At 38.6% G+C, this 20,241-nt stretch overlaps 1 protein-coding gene across 1 annotated transcript in view; it reads right to left on the reverse strand.

Moving 5' to 3' along the window:
- Nucleotides 1–16,961, reverse strand: part of UPB1 (beta-ureidopropionase 1) — a 21,188-nt gene extending 4,227 nt beyond the window's left edge. The window contains exons 1-9 of the mRNA XM_026075101.1: nucleotides 16,813–16,961; nucleotides 15,926–16,097; nucleotides 14,425–14,512; nucleotides 13,597–13,691; nucleotides 12,118–12,279; nucleotides 7,745–7,914; nucleotides 4,222–4,303; nucleotides 3,265–3,307; nucleotides 1,052–1,206 (exon numbers count right to left, since the gene is read on the reverse strand). Of these exons, the coding sequence (XP_025930886.1) occupies nucleotides 1,052–1,206; nucleotides 3,265–3,307; nucleotides 4,222–4,303; nucleotides 7,745–7,914; nucleotides 12,118–12,279; nucleotides 13,597–13,691; nucleotides 14,425–14,512; nucleotides 15,926–16,097; nucleotides 16,813–16,913 (1,068 nt within the window). The 5' untranslated portion in view covers nucleotides 16,914–16,961. The remainder of the gene's footprint in view (nucleotides 1–1,051; nucleotides 1,207–3,264; nucleotides 3,308–4,221; nucleotides 4,304–7,744; nucleotides 7,915–12,117; nucleotides 12,280–13,596; nucleotides 13,692–14,424; nucleotides 14,513–15,925; nucleotides 16,098–16,812) is intronic.
- Nucleotides 16,962–20,241: the final 3,280 nt, after the last annotated feature.

Here is a 20,241-nt window from a genome sequence, read left to right on the forward strand (position 1 = left end):
GCAGTATTAAGGGCTAGAATTAAAGACCTGTCTCCACAGAAGAATTCAAGGTGTTTTCTTCACAGCCTATTAAAGAAGTTGTCTTCTCTTTTCTCCTTTTGCTTGTTCCTTGCCTTCTTTGTTGTACTAGCACAATGTTTGTGGGGCCTGCTGAAAACTTGACCAGATTGAAAGAAGAAAATAGTTTTGGGTTTTTTAAAAATCTGCATCTTCACTAAACCAGTATATAATACAGCCCCCCCAGATATTTGTACTAGCACAACCAAAAGGTTAACAAACTGCAGTGCTGAAGTGGCAACTTCTTAAAGCAAGGCTGCTGCTGAAGAAATTGTATCAAATTACACCCTCAGGAAAGTTGATCCAAACTAGTTTGGGCTGAGAATTAAGAAAAAAAAAAAAAAGGTTAAACTTTGTTAAAGCCCTTTGGAGAGGCTTGCAGTCACCTAAATCTGGTTCAGCTTAATTCTAAAGCAAGTTAGGATGCTTCAGAGATGAACGTAGATGGTTCTTTTCTTTGTGGCTTCAACATGTCATCAAATTCAGGAGGTTAACTGCAAGAAGTTTGCATTCAGAAAGTTCCTATAAGCAAAATGAGTTAAGATTCTTGGGGTTTGGATTTTTCTTTTTTTAATAAATTCCACAAAAACTGACAAGTAATGCTGATCAGTGTATAAAGAACTGCCATATTAGGTCAGATCTAAGGTCGTTCATAGCTCAGCAGTAAATGGCTTAGGAAAAGAAAACCACATACAAAATGATGCTTCCCTTACTGGTCCTTCAAGTTTCTGGCAATCAGCACTTAGGGACCAAAGGCCAAGTTTTTCATTTAAAAGTTACTGTCCTAGCTTCCATGAAAGTGCCTATCCATTTGTGCCTTTGACCTCCAGAAAATCCTGTTAAATTAGTTCCACAACTAATTTAAGCTTTGGATTGCGGAACAAAGGCTTCCTTTTGGCTGTTGTAGCATTATATGATCATTATGAAAACTTTGTTCTAACATCATATGTAAGTTAGTCTTAAAAACGGGCCATTTCTTTATAATCAGGCTTACCTTAAAATTCCATTTATCACTGACTTGCCTGCAAAGATTTAAATCCATCTCTACCACGAGAAGTCCATCCTGAGTGCGAGACAGTCCTGGGGTTCTACTGCCATCTGGTGCAGCTACGTAACTTGAGCCATAAAAATGACCCAAGTCATGGTGCGCTTAAAGAAATTTTTAAAAAGCATATAATACCATCTGCAAATACATATACAACTTAACTTGCATTTTTACATAAAACTTGGTTCGTGACTTCATTTGGCAGTTCACTCACTGTACTTTAAGCAAGACACTAACCTGAAGAGTCACAGCACGATCCTAAGGTAACTGTAGTTTTAACTATTTGTTACCTTTCATTCACAGTACAGCTTTCACAAATATCAAAAATAGAAAAAAAATTACTGTATTGGCTTTTAACTTATACATTAATTTGCTTTCTCATTACCAAGTCTGCATCTAAGGGCTTTGCTTCCATTTTTATTTATTTAGAATTTAAATGAATGCTAATTGTTATATTTTTCCAAAACAGCTGAAAGAGGCACACATTCAATTTTCAATGCAAGATCAGAGTTGAAAACACTGGGATTTGAGGCAGGTAAAAATCTTACTTAAAATCGCACAATTCTTAATTGTGCCAAAAAATCAGCCACATCTGTTATACTACTAAGCAATGGATATTGCTGACCTTTTTGCTCCAAAACTAGCTAAGAAAAAGGCTCAGACCCACACCAGATAAGCCAGAGGCAGTCATGGTTGTCACCAGACAAATTATTGTGTTCCAACACACAACTGATGGAGCTTTTCACCTCATGACAGTGTGGTTCACAGTCTCATACTCCTCTTGAAATGCTGACTAAATAATCTGTCAAACAGCAGAGCATGCACTTACTTAGCTTTCAGAACTCATCTTTTTTTTTTTCAGGCATATGAAGAATAACAATGATGTCATACACTGTCTTTTCTTTCTTCTCTTACTTATGAATTATAATTGGGGTTTGTTTTTGCCTGTGATGTTCCCAACCAGCCCTTTTTTAAAGCTCATGAGCAACAGAATAAAATTAGCCAAGAAAATTACTCCAAGGAAAACCCTATTTCAAATTTTCACTGGTCAGTTGACTCAGATGTTGCCATTAAGTCTTTTTACCCATTCAAAAAAATTTTTTCAGTCTCCAACAAAACTGTGAAACAGGGAAAAACGGTTTGGCTGAGGATACTGAATAGTGATAATGTATCATTTTAATTCAAACTCATAGCTCACACACTCTCCATACAGGATATAGGCTAGATCATTAAGGGTTTGTAGTTCTCCAATTCTTCCCACACCCCCTTCTTCAGTGACTAAGACCAACCAGTTTCTCCACTGTTCACTTGGAATCAGTGGCTCAGCTAAAAGCAGTCACAGGAAAACATGCAATATGGAATCTCAATGACTTAAGCGAGACGTGCATTACCAGTGATGGAAAAAACCCTCTGATTTGGTTTTGCTGCAGCCATTTACATTCACGTACTAATCAGCCAAACTAGCTCTGTAGTGAAGATAAATATCTGCCTTCCAATACAAACTACATATAGAATAGGAATTACAATTAGAGAAACGTGACTGCCTAAAGGCCTTGAAACAGGGAGTGAGATGACAAGACATGAGTCTGTAGAAAGAATACCATCAATCTTTGGTAGCCATTTCCATCTTCAGTGTCACATAGCTCAGTGTACCTACCAAACACACACACATGCCACATGATATAGATGTACAGTTACTACTTTAAATAAACCTTTGTATAAGGAACTCAGTAACTCATATGGATGCCTGGAAAAAGGAACTCACATCTCACCAGCCCCTGCCACTGCCCCAAGTGAACAGCAATAATCCTTGATAAAAAAAATTCATGACTGATATTAATGTTAATAATCTTAAACCTATAAATAAACTATGTCATGCATGTACTGACAACCCAGGTGAAATTTGTGGGATTTCTGTCTTCCCATCCTACAAGACTGCATGGACTTCCCCTGGAAGTATATACAACTTCAAGTGACCACATACCATCGTATCACCACCTTTTATAGCAAGTGCTTATTCTCTCCAGCCTACATAGCAGCAGTCCTGACTGAGGCAGGCATTGGCCACCATAGCTGCCATGGAACAGACACAGGTAGGAGAGCTATCATTTCTTCAAGACTTCCCAATCAACAACTATTAGCAATGTGATTTCTGAACATACCTTTTCCACCATCTCCAGAAGTAAACGCATTTTTGTAGTATTCCTGCGAAATAAAAGGAATCCGTAGGTGGCAGTATAATTCCATTTCATTCAAGAAATCCTTATTAGTCTATCACATCTAGTATTGAACTTTTTATAAATCTATTAAGACTTTTCTGGCCTATTATCAGCACTGTCTAAAGAAGTCACTGGAGTCATTGGAGGGGTCTAGTTTCTAGATTCACATTAGAGACTATCCTGTTAGGATCTTATGATGGACTAGGTTGGAAAACATGATCTTTTTGTATGACTGCCTGTTATTCACACACATGGGGAACATGCCTCCTAACAGTTTTGCAAAGGTGAGAAGAGGGCCAAAGAAGAGATATTTAACCAAACCCATCTTTACAGATCATACAAGGAGGCAAATGTATTCACATTAAGTGCAAGAACAAATCTGGATTTTTGCAGAGAACCTTACAAAAGAAAACTCATTTAGGGTTTTCAGACTAATCCAAAAGCAAGAATGACCTATTGTGGGCAATATTAGTTTTGATTATAGGATTTCAGCACCCAAAAAGAGGCAATACCTGGATAACAGCAGCCAGTTCTGCACAACAGGCTTGAGGATATGGTTCACGTTCATTCTGGCTAAGGGAACACTAATTTCACCATAGAAACTAGGAGAATTAGCAAAAAGGGTGGGTGCCTATTACAGAGAGAGCAATTCAAGAACAGGAAGCAGCTGCAACAGAAGGTAGGCTGCCAGCAACAAGGCAACTCTCAAGCTCCCTGCTAGATACAACGTATCACTGTCCATCTTCAAATCTTCAAAGCACATTATAAACAGTAAGAGATAGAGGCCTTCCACAGTAAAGGAATCTGTGTATCCTAGTGCTGTTTAATTCATTTACCGAGAATTAACACATGCCACAATACCTAAATTATGAAATGAAATGACAAAGTAAAGATACATACCGTTCCTACTCTGTTGATGGGACATGTAAAGCAGTGATTAGCTATGGCAGCATTTCTTGCTTCAATTGGCCACATTGACTCACTGCAATATAGTAACAATAGAGAAGGCAGACATTCATTATTTGTCTGCTTCAGAGCAGTCTTCTGCATTTGGATTATTTATGAGTGTGGGACACTGTACATTTTCTGTTGAAGAAACCAAAGTTAGTTACTGAGACTGATCCTGCTGTTACAGTAAGTCTCCTCACACATACAGCCAAAATGCAATTATTTTCTGCTCAAATATAGGTATAAACAATTTCATGTGATAACTTGGTAAATAAGGATTTTTCATGGCAAAAAGAAAAAACAACACCTCTCAAGATTTTCAAAGCAATTAAAATTAATATAAAAGTTTTTACTCTACTAAACAACACAAAGGATTTACACATGTGCTTTCATATTCCATTAATTTTCAGTGATCCAAATAATATTCTGCAGCAAAGCAGTAAGAGCTGTAAGAAAAAGAAAGTAAGAGTAAGCTGTAAGAAAAGCAGTAAGAGTAAAATACAAGTTGCCTCCTTTTTTCCAAAATAATTCAGCAGGTGTTACAGCAGTGAATGAAATATCAAATTTATATGAATTAAAAAAAGAAAAAGAAAATCTATTCCCATCTTTCTCACTTCTGTTATTTTATGTACCAGTTTCATAGCAATTTCCAGTAAGTCATTTTCCAGTGGCGGGCTGATGAAAAAGAAAGCACACTTAACAAAAGCATCCCCGTAACTTCCCAGTCATTAGCTATTACACCAGTCACCAAATTCACAGAAAAACAAGAACTGGAAAATAAGGAATAAAAGAATTCCTTCTCTTTCACAACCTCCAGCTCTTTTCCAAAAGGAGATTTCAATTCTGACTGATTTTTAGAACCAAAACAGTCATCTTCTCATTAAAAGATTCGATACAAAGGGATCAGACTAGTTAATGGAAGGTCTGGAAGTACTCAGAGCCCCAAAATGAAGGTGATACAATTTGTACATCCTGTGACAATATGTACCTGCCAGATTCTGAGTACTAAGATAGTTAGGCAAGTGCCTGACTGCCATTAATCTCCCAGGCAGACTCAAGAATCTTAAGAGATGGTCACTCGGCTGATTGAAAGGACTTGGTTTATTGCCTTTTTTCTCAATTGCTCTGAGTTTGGCTGCCAGCTATTCTAAGAAAAAGGGATTTTATTGAAAAGCTCCTGCAAATTACTATTTCACAGAATAAAAGAGACAGGAAAAAAAGCTATAGCCAAGAAGTTACCCCAGAGACAGTTTTCTACATGGGCCTCAAGAGTCCTCTTCCTGCAATAAAAATTATACTCTTAAAAACAATCAAGTGAAAGGCAATAATTAGGAGAATCTGAAGCACCCAGAGTAGCAATGAAGTGCTGCATGAAGACAGGGTAATTTCTGTTTGCTCTCCTCTTAATGGGCTATAAGTGGACAAAAATCACAAACATTATTCTAGTACTGATATTCATAAAATGCCCCAAAAGTTCAACTCTTTTCAAAGGACATTTGCCAACATTACACAACCTAAGTAAGATACTTTAATACTGAAAAATATTAAAGACAGTCTGAATGGCAGAATATTGAATCTAACCTACAGTTCTACTCCCCAGGCTCACAAATATATGGTTCTCTGCACTAGAACTGCTTGTGGGTATGAAATTTTTATGCCTCTGTAATCTGTTTTTCATAATTTCCACCCTACTGTGAATGGTCTGTGTACTCCGAATCTTTTTCTAGCTGGTCAGCAACAAAAATTGGTATGAATATTCTCAAACCTTCTTACAGAGCTAGAAAAACTCCAAATTTACATTAAATAGGTGAAGAGAGGGGACTGGGGGAATCCTAAAGAAACTGTAAACAAGATTCCCCTCTTACARTTTATAACTCTTTTATCCTCTTGCATCCCTAGTCAGCAAGTCTGCATTGCTGMATACTTCATACATTTAGGTTTACACAACTTACACTGGAAAAATCTCTTCCTCTATGTTTAAAGCAATAAAAATGAAAGCATTCTGCGATTAGTGCATGCACACAAGCCCAGCTGAAGGGAGAGACAGGAGCAATGAGAAAGAACTTCAAGTATTTTGAGAAGACATCAGTACGCTTTCTTTTTAGTTTACAACTGAATACTATATTTGAATTACAACAGCAAAATATGCTCCTGTTAAGTTTCTAAAAATCATCTCTGGAGCTGGAAACTCAAAGAGAGTTCAGCTAGCCCAAAATAATGGCTTTAACTCACAAAGGAAGCGTCTTTGTTCCAAAGAACTCTGCAAAGCCAGACCTCCCTCCTCCTGTACAAAGCTAACCACTTGTGCCAAAAAGGATAGCTTAAAATATTAACACCTAAAATCCAGCATAAATTACCATCACCTCCTCAGTCATAAAAACACATATAAACATCATACATGGTTAAATTGCTTTCCAGAGCCTACTGTTATCTGGGAAAAAAAAAAGCACAATTATTGTATCATGTATTAAGCTTATGTGTTGACACATTCTGGAATCCTGCACCTCAATTTACAAATAGTCTAATCTGGAATATGGAACTATTGAGCAGTAAGGCAAAGAACAGAAGACAATGAGACTAAAAAGAAGATACGGTGATTTTGTCAAGAAGAGTGGAATTAAAAACAATTGAAACAAATTTCTACAAGTTTTCTGCCCAAAGGAAGCTCTTTTTATTATTTCACATCACATTATATCCCAAGCAATAAACAGCCTGTGTCAGACACAATGCTTTGGAAGCACGGCATGTTCAAAGGTTATTATAATGAAATGTGACTGATGTTGATACTGTAGAAACACAGAATATTCAAGATCTAATCCACAGATTAATCACTATGGGCTGGCTAAGAACTCTATTTTCTTAGCTCACTGAGTGAGTTTTCTTTTAAGAAATCAAGTCAGTAGGGTGCAGTTAATGTCAATCTGTAGAAGATTAATCTCAAGGGAAAGTTTACACTGGTTTAGTCTGGTTCAAGAGGCCTGATAATCATAAAATTGTCAAGAGTAAAATAGAAAAAACCCTTTTCTGAGAAAAGGGTTTCTCAGCTTGGCTCTGAAGACTGCAATTTGATAGCGTACTTACWGGCTCCTAGGTAGAGAATGGATCTTGCAAGCTAACCTAAATGTAAATTACTACTGTCTATCATAAAACAAAAATATTACACAAAAAAGAAAAATCTGAAACACAGTCATTAGCTTCCAGAAGCCCAGCTGGATGCTGGATAACTCTGTTGCAAGGCAGAATACCTGCAGATATACAACTAAAGTTCTGGAAGAGAACCAGTGACTGTAAGCAGACCAGTAGCCCAAAACTCCAGATGGAGAAGAATGCAGACTCCTTTGTAAAGAAAAAGTAAGGACGTGATACCTAAGGTTCCAAGACCTCAGCGAGGTACGACCCTGGGGCCAAAGCAAGAGGCTCAGAGGTTCAGTTAACTCAGAAAGTATGCAACAGCCTAAAGCAGCTTGTATTTTACCTGAGCGTTCCGATAGTGGCTGAAGGGTTAAAGATGATCTCTGCTCCATTGATGCTATACATAAGCCAGTTCAGAGGGTGATGGCGCCCATAGCAGATATTCACAGCAATTGTTCCAAACTGTGTCTGAAACACTGTGTGTCCTGTATTTCCTTCCATATAGTAGGTAGACTGGGGGGGGGGGAAAAAAAGGCAGATTTCTTAAAAAGAAAAAACTCCAGTGTTGCTTTGACACTTTACAATGCCTGATTACCAGCTTCAAAAGTCATAAGCCCATGAGCAAGAACACCTTTCTTTAGTACACAGTTGCAACAGAAGAGCAATTTAACAGAAAGTGGCTCTCTTAGGCTGATAAGATCAAATTCCAGCTTATTTCTGTTTCCCTTTACTCATACCAAACCTAAGTACTGCCTGACTTTGACATACACTCTTCCAGTAACACTAGAAACTTCTACAGAAGCTTAGGAGACTCACAAATTGCCAAACCTTAGGCACCTCTCTTAGTACTTTTACCACATAAGTAAATTGTCCAAAGAAGTCACAATCCTTAGTCTTATTAAATATAGAGAATATGAACCCTGTAAAATGAACAAGGAATTGCTTTACATTCAACTGTTAATACTGATATACAATAATTTTATGAATATTATAGGTGACATCAGTGTATAGCTAAGATTGGTTATCTGAATTTCTTTATGACTATTGCTCTAAACTAACAGAAGGCTTAAAAAAACAAGGAAAATCACAGAATAAATCTAGATAGCACTCCTTAAAGAAACTGGAACAAACTGTTGGCTTCAAAGATCCTGTTTCCCATATGCTGCCAACTTTATCTTATCATATCAAACATTTCTAAAGAGTTAAAAATGCACTGGTTCCTGTAAAAGGCAATGGTGAAGAGAAGCAGAGGGCACTGTTAACAGCTATCACCAGGGACAAACTTCCAGATAGAGAGACTAAATGAAATCTACAGAACTGGGTCTTCCCAGGTACAAGAAAAAGGTACGGATGGAGTCATTCACAGTTCCCTGAAATCACTGGCTTAACCTGCAGTGGTAGTCAAAAAAACAATAAGACATCAGGCATCAAAAGGAAGGGTACTGAGAATGTAACAAAAAACATCATTTTGCTGGTACATAAAAATTGTGTGCCCATAGCTTGAGTTCTCTGTGTAACTCTAGTGTCTGCACCTCAAAGATACACTAGAGACGGAACAAGCAAAGGCCACTAAAATGATTAAGGGGATGGAGCAGCTGCCTCACACGGGGAGACTAAAAGGCTCAGTGTCTTCAATTTGCAGACAGAAGGCTGAGGAAGGTTACACAGGCAATTTACAAAATCACAAAGGCAGTAGACTTTATGAATGCAGAAATCCTGAAACAGCAAAAGTAGTGGGTATTCACTGAAATTAGTAGTCTTGTACATATATCTTTTTTTTTTTTTTTTTTTAAACACAGCAGGTAGAGCTCTTCTGGAATTTGCTCCTACAAGAGTTTGTGAAGGCAGATTGTATCAGCAAGTTCAGAGGGGACTGGACAAAATCAYGGACAAAAGGTCCACAAACAGATAAGAAACAAAATAGCCAGGAATGTACTATCTAACATTCCTAATATAATGACTGTGGATACTGAGGGAGTACAAATGCTGCAAATAGTGGCCAGACTCATTCCTAATAGTATATCCTCGTGATGATCTCAGAGGCAGAAGGTAGATAACCCACTGGTCTGACCCAATGAGGTGTGTGTCTTACCATATGAGTGGCATGTTGTAAAATAATTCAATTTTTACTGAAACTGTCTGTCCACTGTACCAACCACTGCTATTGGAGTTCTGTTCCCTTCAAGACCAATGTCAGGCCTACAGTAAGCACAGTAACTGCTAAGGAACAATCCAGGACCTCATCTAAGTGTAGGAGAACGGCATGATGGAAGCGACAGATACAGCTCTGAAGGGGATCATGTTCAGAAATCAAGAGGGGCTAGAGGTTCAGTCTGCCTGGTAAGTGTGATAATCTCATGTTTGTTATTTACTGTCAGGTCTCCTGAAATTGCAGATTCCCTTGGGCACAGATTTTTATCTGCTTTCTCGTCTGTAGAGAGCACACCATGTGGTGGGCCCTCACATAATCCTGTTTCAAAACAGTTCTGCTGATTGAATATCTTTCCATTTTTTCTTCTATTCTCAGTTTTCTTTTATTACAATAGGAGAAGAAAAACAAGAATGTTAATTGCTTCAGGGAATTCATCAATTCTTATTCTTTATTCCTCACCAGAAGTCACAATCATCTCCACAGCAACTAATTGTGATGTCTCAAGAAGGATTGATTTTTGTTTATTTATATGCCCTCCAACACACGGCTGAATAGGTTAAAGACCAATCTCTTTCCCCTTTGCATTTAGTTCTCATTGATTCATCAAGGATGATTGTAACCAGGCTCCTTTTCCAATCTGTTCTACAGAGACAATCTACATAGAATAAGTTTAAACTCACCCCTTCCTTGGAGGTAACTTTGTTGATTAAAAAAAAACAACAACAATAAAACAGCAGAGATGAGTATAATCCTTCCTTGTAGTCTTGTCTGCTTCTAAAGTTCCTCTTTCAGAATTGGTCAGCCTTAACACAATTCAGAAAGCTGCTCTCACCTCTCTTATCCTCAAGCAGGATAACAAATCACGAGCAGAATGGGCAGAATGCTTTCCTAACAGGACTAGTCAAAAAGTTAGCACTGTTTTAGGTAAATACTACTTGCCTGTTATAATGAGACAGATACAACAAGAACTGTCAAATCATTATAATGCACTGGCAATATTTTAATAGATTGTGTCTTGTGATAATTCTGGAATTTAGGATCACGGGAATCAACTCCTTCTAGGAATTATACAAACCCTTCAATACAACTATAGTAATACTTCATATGGAAAAGTAAAAATATTTTATAATTCTTTTATAATTTTATAATTTTTACAATTCTATAATTCTAAAAATATTTTATAATTCTTTAGGTGTCTTTCATTACAGTTTCATAGCTAGAAAAAAGAAGATTCTTGGAATCTGTTGATGCTACATATACCACTGTCTGGAAAACTGAAAGACGTATTTTAGTACATGCGACAGGATTTTTTTTTGTGTGTGTGTGTGTGTGTGTGTGTGTGTGGTTATACAAGAAAGGCATCAAGAATGTGCAAAGTACCAAAAATTCATTTGTATTAATACTTATATTTTATACAGGATTATTAGTTCTTGTTTTGCTAGCTAGAAGACAGCTCAGACAAAATAATATTAAAAATCAAAATAATTGTTAAAGATGTCATGTCTGACAAGCCTGTGACAGAACTTCATTGTGTAAAAAACTATTAACAGCCTCCTCTGAAGAAACATAAACCAGGACGATCAGGTCTGGGAGCACAGATCTAAACTTTCAGAGGTCTTTGAACAGGAAGTTTCAAGACCAAAAAAAGAAAAACCCTTTAAAATTAATAAAAAGGCAGTCTGGCTTCTAAAGCCTCAGTTTAGTGACTGGAGCATTTAGAAAGGGAACAGAAGCAACTGCAAGTATATAGTTCTCAGTGCTTAGGAGAAATGCCTCTGTTAATTACTCACTTCAGCTGACAAGGAGAGATTAAGTTAGGTAAGACAATGTATTTTTAGACCTCAGTTAATTTTTAATCCTGATCTTTCTGCTTGTGATAATTCTATGGATGGACAAACACATTTCAGACCAAGCAGTTTCCTTCTCACATTGCTTTTACTACCAGTTCAGTTTCTGAAGCTGATTCTAGAGCACAGCCTAAAAATAGCTGGGGGCTTCAGTGGAAGTAATGTGATTAGTAAACAGAATATGCTATAAACCAGTGATTCAATCAAAAGCGTGATGATTAAGGGATTCCACTCAGAGAAACAAGAGCATAAGAACTGTCATTTCGACGACAATCTCGTGGAAAAACAGAGATCAAGACTATAAATACTGCTCATACCTGAACCATGAATCAGTTCCCCTCCAAATTAAATCAAATTCAACAGGTGCAAAAATTACCTGAGACCATCATGCACAAGTAATACAACACAGCTGCGACTTACAGAATTTTCTTTTAAAAGTCCTCAATAGTTTTGTAGTTTCTATCAGGCCAAGGAAGAGCATATGACAAAGATTCAGTGTCACTTGTGCTTTACAGATCATCAATCTCCATTCTTGATAAATTAACTTATTATACTAATATAATCTTACCTGGGAAAAACTGATTTGATGCTTAGTGAATCACATTTTCCAAAAATACATTACATTTCCTTCCTGTATGGCTCTGATGCAACATACTGCAGACATAAGCAAGAGCTGCAAAATAAGACTAGCTTGATAATCACAGTATTGCATCTTACCTCACTGAAATCTCCAATCCTTGGAATGTGATTTTTCCTACTTTTGCCAAGGATAGCTCCAGAATTAGAAATGACGACTGCAGTATTCCAAAGAGTTCCCCCATGTATTTCATCTCGCTCCAGGATTGGAGATACCACAACCATATTGTATTTCTTTGCCAGCTATACAAATTAACATAATTTTTCTATTACACATACAAGCCTAGAGTAATTAATTATTTTCACCTTGTGTTCATAAAGAAGCATTAAAAAAGGTTTTCATTTTGTGCATTACTTTGACTGTTATCAAGTGCTAATGCTTAATCCACACTGGAACCGCCTGTACTGCCAGTTTCTTCAAAGATGGATATATCACTGAGAGCCTTCCACCTAAATCATTCGATTAGAAATGCAAGGTACCAACTGGAAAAAACATCCTAACAGCAGCATTAAAACTACAGGGCTGACCCATATCTATTCGCAGGTATAACAGGAGGTTGATCCCACTTTCATTCTGGTATCCCACTTACATGGATTTGTTTAACACCTCAGCTAGCTGAAAGAATGTTCAAACACTTATGGGAAATTTTTAAATATTATTAACTATAAATGTCAATAAATACAGGTGTGAGTGAGAAATATAGCACCATCTGACTGCCAGTTTACTAGTACATTGCTGTCTTTTCTTTCATACCACTTTTCTTTTTTTATATTTCTCCGAATTTCCATAGTGTCAGTAATTCTACAGTGAGAATCAATCTATACTTGCCCTAGATCAGACTGAAGATAAAATGGCTGTCCACAGAAAGTTAAATAGGTCAGTTCATATCTGGACAAATATGACTCCATAACAACCTTTTGTGAATCCCTTACTACAGAAAATCATAAAAATTCTTTATCACAAGAATAAGTTGTCAGAAGACAAAAATATACTCTGTCACTTTTGCAGTCAGCAGTCGCTGGAAGAATAAAAGCCAGCTAACAAATCTCCTTAGGTGCATAAAAAAGCCCCCTATATTTTGTATCATTTCACAGGGAGATGTAGAAGATCTGTGTGAAAGTGTTCCCTGTTCAGAAATAGCTAGCTATTCTCCTCAGGACCACACTTCATACAAATATTGCTTAATGCTCACCTGTTCTAGCCAAGAAACATCTTTTGAATAGAAATTAAAGGCATTTGGCTGGAAAATTGCTCCCAGTTGTAAAACTCAGGAATAGTTAAATGGGAAGTTTCATATACCTTCCAGGATAAAAGTCAGTCTATAAATGCAAAGTAATTTAAAAATTAAATATTGAGCATAGGTTCTGTTGCCCATTTTTACTTCATTCGCTACTATAATATTTGTCAAGCAAGGTGAAAAWTTAATTTTTATTATTTCTATTTTATCAGTGGTAGAAGACTGGTATATAAAGAAGAAATTCTTGCTAATCTGCGGCAGTTATTGGCTTGGAGGGGAGGGGAGGTGAATTTTGGGTATTTTGCTTTGTTTGTTTGTTTACCTCTTGGCAGAATTTTGTCGTTGGCCCATCCTCTGCTGACTCAGCAAATTCAGTCCAAGGAAGCTTCTCTCTTGTACAAAATGCAAAGGGCATGGCTAGAAAACATCGATGCAAGGCAAACTTTACAAGAGTATGCATGTCACTCGAGAGACACAGGGGTAGTTCTGTTTCCATGAACACGTAAATAAATAAACACTTAAGAACGATACAACTGTTCTCCTTGTTCAAAGAACAAAGCTTTTTAGTAATATTTTTAGCAAGGATGAGGAATGTTGGGGCTATACATAGCAAAACAGAAGAGAAAGAATGCACTCACTGTGCATTACTAGTCTTAAAGGAGGTAAAGATCTAAAACACATCCTAGTCACTACTGTACACTTTCTGCGAGCAACCTGTTTTCACAATGGGGTCTTCATTTTGGTTTTGGCTCCTATTAAGCTTCAAAGACTCCATTTCAATTAAAATTTATTTATATTTCTTAATATCTGTCTAGATAGAAAAAAAGCTTTAAGAGAAAAAAATGAGGAAAGGATCACAAAGGACAACACAAAAAATGAGTGTGACTATAAAACTATTGCAACATACATCTCTCCTTACAGACTTCACACAGATCTTCCACGTAGTTCTAACAAAGATTCTTTGTTTTTCTTTAAAAAAAAAATAAAATAAAATATAAAAAAAAACAAAATAAATCAGTAACAGTCAACTGTTGTATCTTGGAAGATCTCTGTTGTTTGCCTACAAGACATATTTCGAGTACAGGATACCTGTTAAAACAGAAAGAATTTGACCATTGACAAGCTAGAAGGAATCAGAGAAAATACTCACTCCAAGCCTCCTGGAAACAAACTATGTTGACCCCACACATTGCTGCCACCTCCACAATCTCCTCAATTCTTCTGTGCAGTGCAGCCACCTGATCGTGAGAAGTTTCACACTATAAAAAAGCTGTATGTTCTAACTCACTTGTATATTACTAGCCTGGTTTTACAAACTTTATTCACATTAAATATTTTTATCTTGTTCTGTACTTAGTCCCATTGCTTTCAGAGGGAATACCTCAAGAAGTAATCATTCATGAGCACTGATATCAGAATTAGAACCTAGAGAATTAAATATAGATTTTTAAAACATAAGTTTAGATGCTAAAAATACAGAAAGCAATCCACTGGAATTCTCAAATTCCATGGTTGCCACATTTAAATATCTGGCAATTAATCCCTGACTGCCTTGTAAACAGCTACAAATCTTAAAAGAACAAGCAAAAGTCATCTTTTTGTTGCTCAATGGAAACAACTACTTAGCAATGTTAAGAAAAAGTGAATTCAAAATCAAGTACTCAGAATTTTACAATATGAGGTAAGGATAGTCCATTTCCTTTGTTATCTGCAAATCCTGCTGACACACATGGATCTTGGACACTTTCTAGAAGTTATTAACCCCAAAGTATTTTCTCAATCCCTCTGCCTTAAGATCTAAGTAGATTATTACCAAGGAAAACAACACAGCATTTATTAATTAAAGACCTTTGTTTCAAAATATGTTTCCTTTGAGCGCTCTAGTTAAAGATGAGCATAGATATAGCACTTTTTATCGATACTTTCAGGTATCGACAAAAAAATAGATGCAACACAAGTCAACAGTGACCTACAAACTCAATGGCTGTACGCTGATTTACAGAAATAGTTATCTGCTAGTTCTGTCCTGTCTGTGAACAAAACTTTTACTCCAGGAAATTTCATACACGTGGTATTTTCTTCTACTCTTTTTAAATGACTTTGAAGAGGCAATTTCTACATAAATGTGTCATCTCAATGCTTTTGTGTCCAAGATGTTAAGAGATGACAGTCACCTTGTAATATGATTTGGTTTATTGCTGCGCAAAGAATAATACAGCTTTATTAATCCATGTTTGTGCTAATGGATTCTCCTACAATGCAGCATTTTTCAATTAAAACAAGAACTGCACCTGTGGTTTCCATGGATTGTGATCTCTTGAATTCTGGAAAATGTTTTTTCTGTTTCATTTTACAGGCAAAAACTTTTCATTTACAAAATCAGTGGCTAAATATTTAGCTATAGGAAAAACACAAACAGGTTGGGCAATTCACTAGATAAACATAACACAGAAACATTTCTGAGGAACAATAAAATTTCACGTGTCATTCTAATTTCTTATAGTATACTGTGTTCAAGAGAGTGTTGGGCCCTGTGTTGCCAGACAAACAGTAGGCATTTCATGATGGAGCTTATAACGCCAAAAACTGAAGGGTGATATTTCTCAATCCAGTAAAAGAGGAGTTATAAACAAATGGCCCAATTTTTGTACCTGGCCTGCCACTGCTGTGTCTGTGGGAAGTGGAATTTTATTCTGTATCAGTCCTACTCGAACAATGCGTGGCCTTCTCAATTGCTCTGGGGCAGCTTCAAATCCATAGCCCCGTAGTTCAAAATCTCTCTCCTGAGCTGCTGATACAGCAGCAGCTGGCAAATGAAGTTTTCTAGAATGAAAAGGAAACAAAAACATTTCAACCTGAGATACTCTCCTTTTCCTTTCTGGATGCAACAAACCCAAAGGATAACAAATACTGTCTACCCCTGCAGAGGCACCTTAGCTTCAAGCTCCGATGCCCCAGCACACAACTGTCAGAGGGAGGGAACAGCCAGACAGCAGCAAGGTCATGTGCAGTCTCTCAGCTCTCCCCCATGGCAGCAAACTTCCAGCYTCTCCTTTGATAACTCAGATCTCCAGACACTCTTACCTTACTACAGAAATCAAGGAGCTCTCATCTACAGACTCCCACTTGTAACTCCCAGATTACACTTTCCCTCCAATCTACAGTGCTTTTCTCCGTGTTAGGTCCCCACTTTGCCAGCTCCCTCACCCCCAATCCACAATACCCCCAAACTATCCCCTCACCTCCTTCGCTCCAGTCAGCCACCCTCTCATACCACTTCTCTACTCCCCTCCTTCCCAAACGAGGATACCCCCGAACTACCCCGCAGTTATCTCACCACAGGCTTAAGTTCCTCACCTGCCCCCCTCCCCTTTTTCCCTTTCAGCCCCGCCCCGGGGGCCCCCCCCCCCCCACACACACACACACCGGTTCCTTCCCCCACCCTCCCAGGCCGAACGCCCCTTCTCGAAGCGGCTCCCTCCCCCGCGTCCGCGAGCGGACGCCCCCTTCCTCCAGCACGCCCCTCCCCGCAGCGCACCTCGCCTCGCCGCCATAGAGAATCCGCTTCACCTCGGCGAGGTCCTCGGGCGGGATGTGCCGCTCCAGGCAAGACTCCAGCGACTCCAGGCCTCCCTCCATGGCGAGGCGAGGCGAGGCGAGGCGAGGCGCGCGGACGGCGGGGCACGCGCCGACCGTTGGGCTCGCGCCCCCCCGCCCCGACCGTTACCCCCGGGCGGCCCGCTCGGACACGCCCCTTTCTCCTCAGAGGGGTTTTGGCGCAGCGCCGGGGCTGGGCCGGGTGCGGGGAGGCCCCTCCGCCACGGCGGCCCGTCGCGGCGCAGCCCTTGGGGGCTCAGGAGGCAGCAGCGGCAGGTCCCGTGTGGCCCTCGCAGGGCTGGCTGGGATGGCCTGGTGGCCGACCCTGAGACGCCCTGAAGGGTTGAACAGCCGTGGAGGTGGCCGTGCCCCGTCACTTGCCCCTTCTGGGCCAACTCCTCAGTCTCAAAATTAAATAAAAACGAAGGTATCTGTAGGAGGATTTTATGAAGATACCCTTCTACATAAAGGCTTAGAAATAGGAAAGAGATCATAAAATACTGTGGTTTTCACAGGTGTGCCTGTGTGTCTGTTTTGGTTGCAATAAGACACTGAACAGGGGCCAGGAATAAAAATTAGCTTTGTCCCCAAGATGCATTTCAGGCCCAATATGATTGGAAATTCATCCCAGAAACAAAGTTAATGTCAGACAAAAGAGCAAACAAAATAAAAAGTCTATCTGGCTCAAAGAAAAGTGCATCTGAATAGAGGGTATTTCCTGTTGGTTAGGTACCAAACGGCCACCCTGTTTAAACCAATTATTTCCACCAAAACCAGTAACTACTGGCTGTGCTTTCTGCTTCAAAATGTAATTGTGAAATGAAGAACATAAATGCTTCATCCAAATGAGAAAACCAGTTACCAAGTCCAGGGACAGCTACAACAGTCTAAATATATCACACTGATTTTAAGCATTGCTTTATGTATCTTCTAGAAGATAGAGTAACATTCAGCACTGAGCGTCTCCAGCTGTCAGGCATTTTGAGTTAAATATTAAGCCTTTCAAGCTGTCTAATATTTAACTTTAAACAGAAAGAATCCAGGGATAATCAGGTTTCATCAGGGCATTTTGAGATGTGATTCTCTTTCATCTACTTTTTTTAACCCAAGAAGTTGCAGCAATACTCTGTATGCAAGGTATACAAGGGCAGAGGTGCTGGTCCGCTGTTCTGTTGGGAGCACAAACTCCTAGAGTAACTCCTAAGAGCAGAGTAACGCTTTTAGATAGAAAACAGGAAAATCCTTTAATCTTGCTGAGAATTTTCAAGATAAGCTAAGTATAGGGATGAAAGTATGGAGAGCTTGCACATTATGTAAGTACGCATATTGTACTCACCGATATAGCAGTCTCAATGTTCATGACCAAGGGCCTAAAAAACTGTTCTGAGAAATTATTTTTCTTTCCCAAACATGCTACTGAAGTGCAATGATAAGCAGTGACTGATAGTTACATGGTAGTTTTCATCCAACAAACCTTATTTGCTTTACTAGCCAATTTTAAAGGTATATGAGGATCGTTTCCCTAGTTCATGGCCGGCAGATCTTTAAACATTTTACAACAGAAGATCAATACAAAAGTCAGCTGAAATTACAGGGGGAATTAAGAGACCCACAAGTAAATTAATTTCCATGTCAATATTCCCAGGATATCAACCAACGGACAAAGCCGTTCTGAATGGATTCTTAGAAACAAGCAGAAGGGCCTGGGTTTGTCTGGGAACTCATCTGGACTTGCCTGGACTGCAAGTTAAAGGGAAAAACAGCAGGTCTATTTTGTATACAGCTCCTGAAGAAGGTCACATAACTGCACTTTTCTCCTCAAGCTTCTATTCTTAGTGTGACCTTTCACTGACTTCTCTATTGGTGCCTTGTTTGTTTGTAATTTGTTAAGTTGTACTACATGTAGGAAATGGACTTCACGGCAATAAAACTGAAGCCCCTGAAAAGAATACTCATGAACAGTCAAGATCTGAAAAAAAAGTACATTTCCTGTGCACCAACCACACCAGCCATCCTGCAACAACATAGTAAAGTCCAGACAGCATGAATAGGAAATGACAAGCCTAGAATTACTAATAATGATGAAAGGAAATCAGGCTATTCCATAGGGACTGTGTGTATATAAAGGTATAACTCTAGCCAACACAATAAACCTTCAAAGCACGAAATGTTAATATTCAGCAGGAAAGTAACCTAATAAAGGAAGATGCCTTCCATACCCCAGACAAAAGCATATTAGAGGGAGAGCTTGAATCTAAATCTCAATGTTCCACCTCAATCATTACAGTTGTATTTTAATTATAATGCTAGAATCCAGATCTGGTTTTGACTTCTTCAAAGCTCTGTATTCAAACTTCTTCCCAGTTCTGCACTACCTGAACTAAGTAATTATTCTGGGAAATAGCTGAACCCTCTGGCATAAGCCCAGGCTGCAATAATTGGTTTACAGGGAAAATTCCTACAAAACAATTCTGAAGTTCACGCAGTTTTCCTCTCTTGCCCTCAGTCAGGGTGGTCCAGAATGTCAGATAAAGAAATCAGGACCACACGGGTGTAATCTGTGTAGAAAGCAGTTTTTCTACTGTGCTTCTATGTTGAAAACCTATGTTGCACAGATATCATCTCAGAGTTCAAACTGGATTTTGATAATACTGGTCCACACTCTGTGCTTCAAGACTGTTCCCAAGARTTCCTGTAAAATCCCACAATAGCACCCTGGCATTAGTCAGAAGCACCCTGGAGAATGAATTTAAGAGCCAAACATCTAGAGTTCAGGCCAAAATTGGGAGAGACCCAAGAACAGATTTAAACAAACAAACAAAGTCTTTCCACTGTAGCCCAGGATAAGAGCAAAGGCTGAATAGCATCACATATCAGAGCTAGTAGGCAGGRCTGTGGGCAGAATTTCTGCCTTTCCCTTTAAGTTAGTAGTATGTAAATATATTCCCTCTGAAACACACAGCTTCTTACAAACCATGCTACTATCATGTAAATCATGTTTCTGGACACTTTCTTCTGCTGTCATTCCTTGAAATGGATCACACAGAGTTCTCCAGAGCAGCTAAATAAATGAATAACTGGCATCCTTGATGCAATAACTGTCTCAGATCATCCAGAGAGTCATGCTCCTTGTTATTAACACCTATCAAGGGATTTAAGTGCACGTGGACCCAGACGTGTCCTGCAAGGCCACATGATATTGATGGCCTGTTTAAGCTTTCTTTCTAGATGCTACAGCACCCTTTTAGAATAACCTTGCACACTGTCCTTTTCCAGGGGCCACAAAATAAAGTACTGAATTGTACTGCAAAATAGATCACTGAGATCTCTAGAGCAGATGCATTGCTTCACTTCAAATACAGATCCCTTC

This window comes from Apteryx rowi, unplaced genomic scaffold (genome assembly GCF_003343035.1).
Source record: "Apteryx rowi isolate R43461 unplaced genomic scaffold, aptRow1 scaffold_40, whole genome shotgun sequence".
NCBI classification, from domain to species: Eukaryota; Metazoa; Chordata; class Aves; order Apterygiformes; family Apterygidae; genus Apteryx; species Apteryx rowi.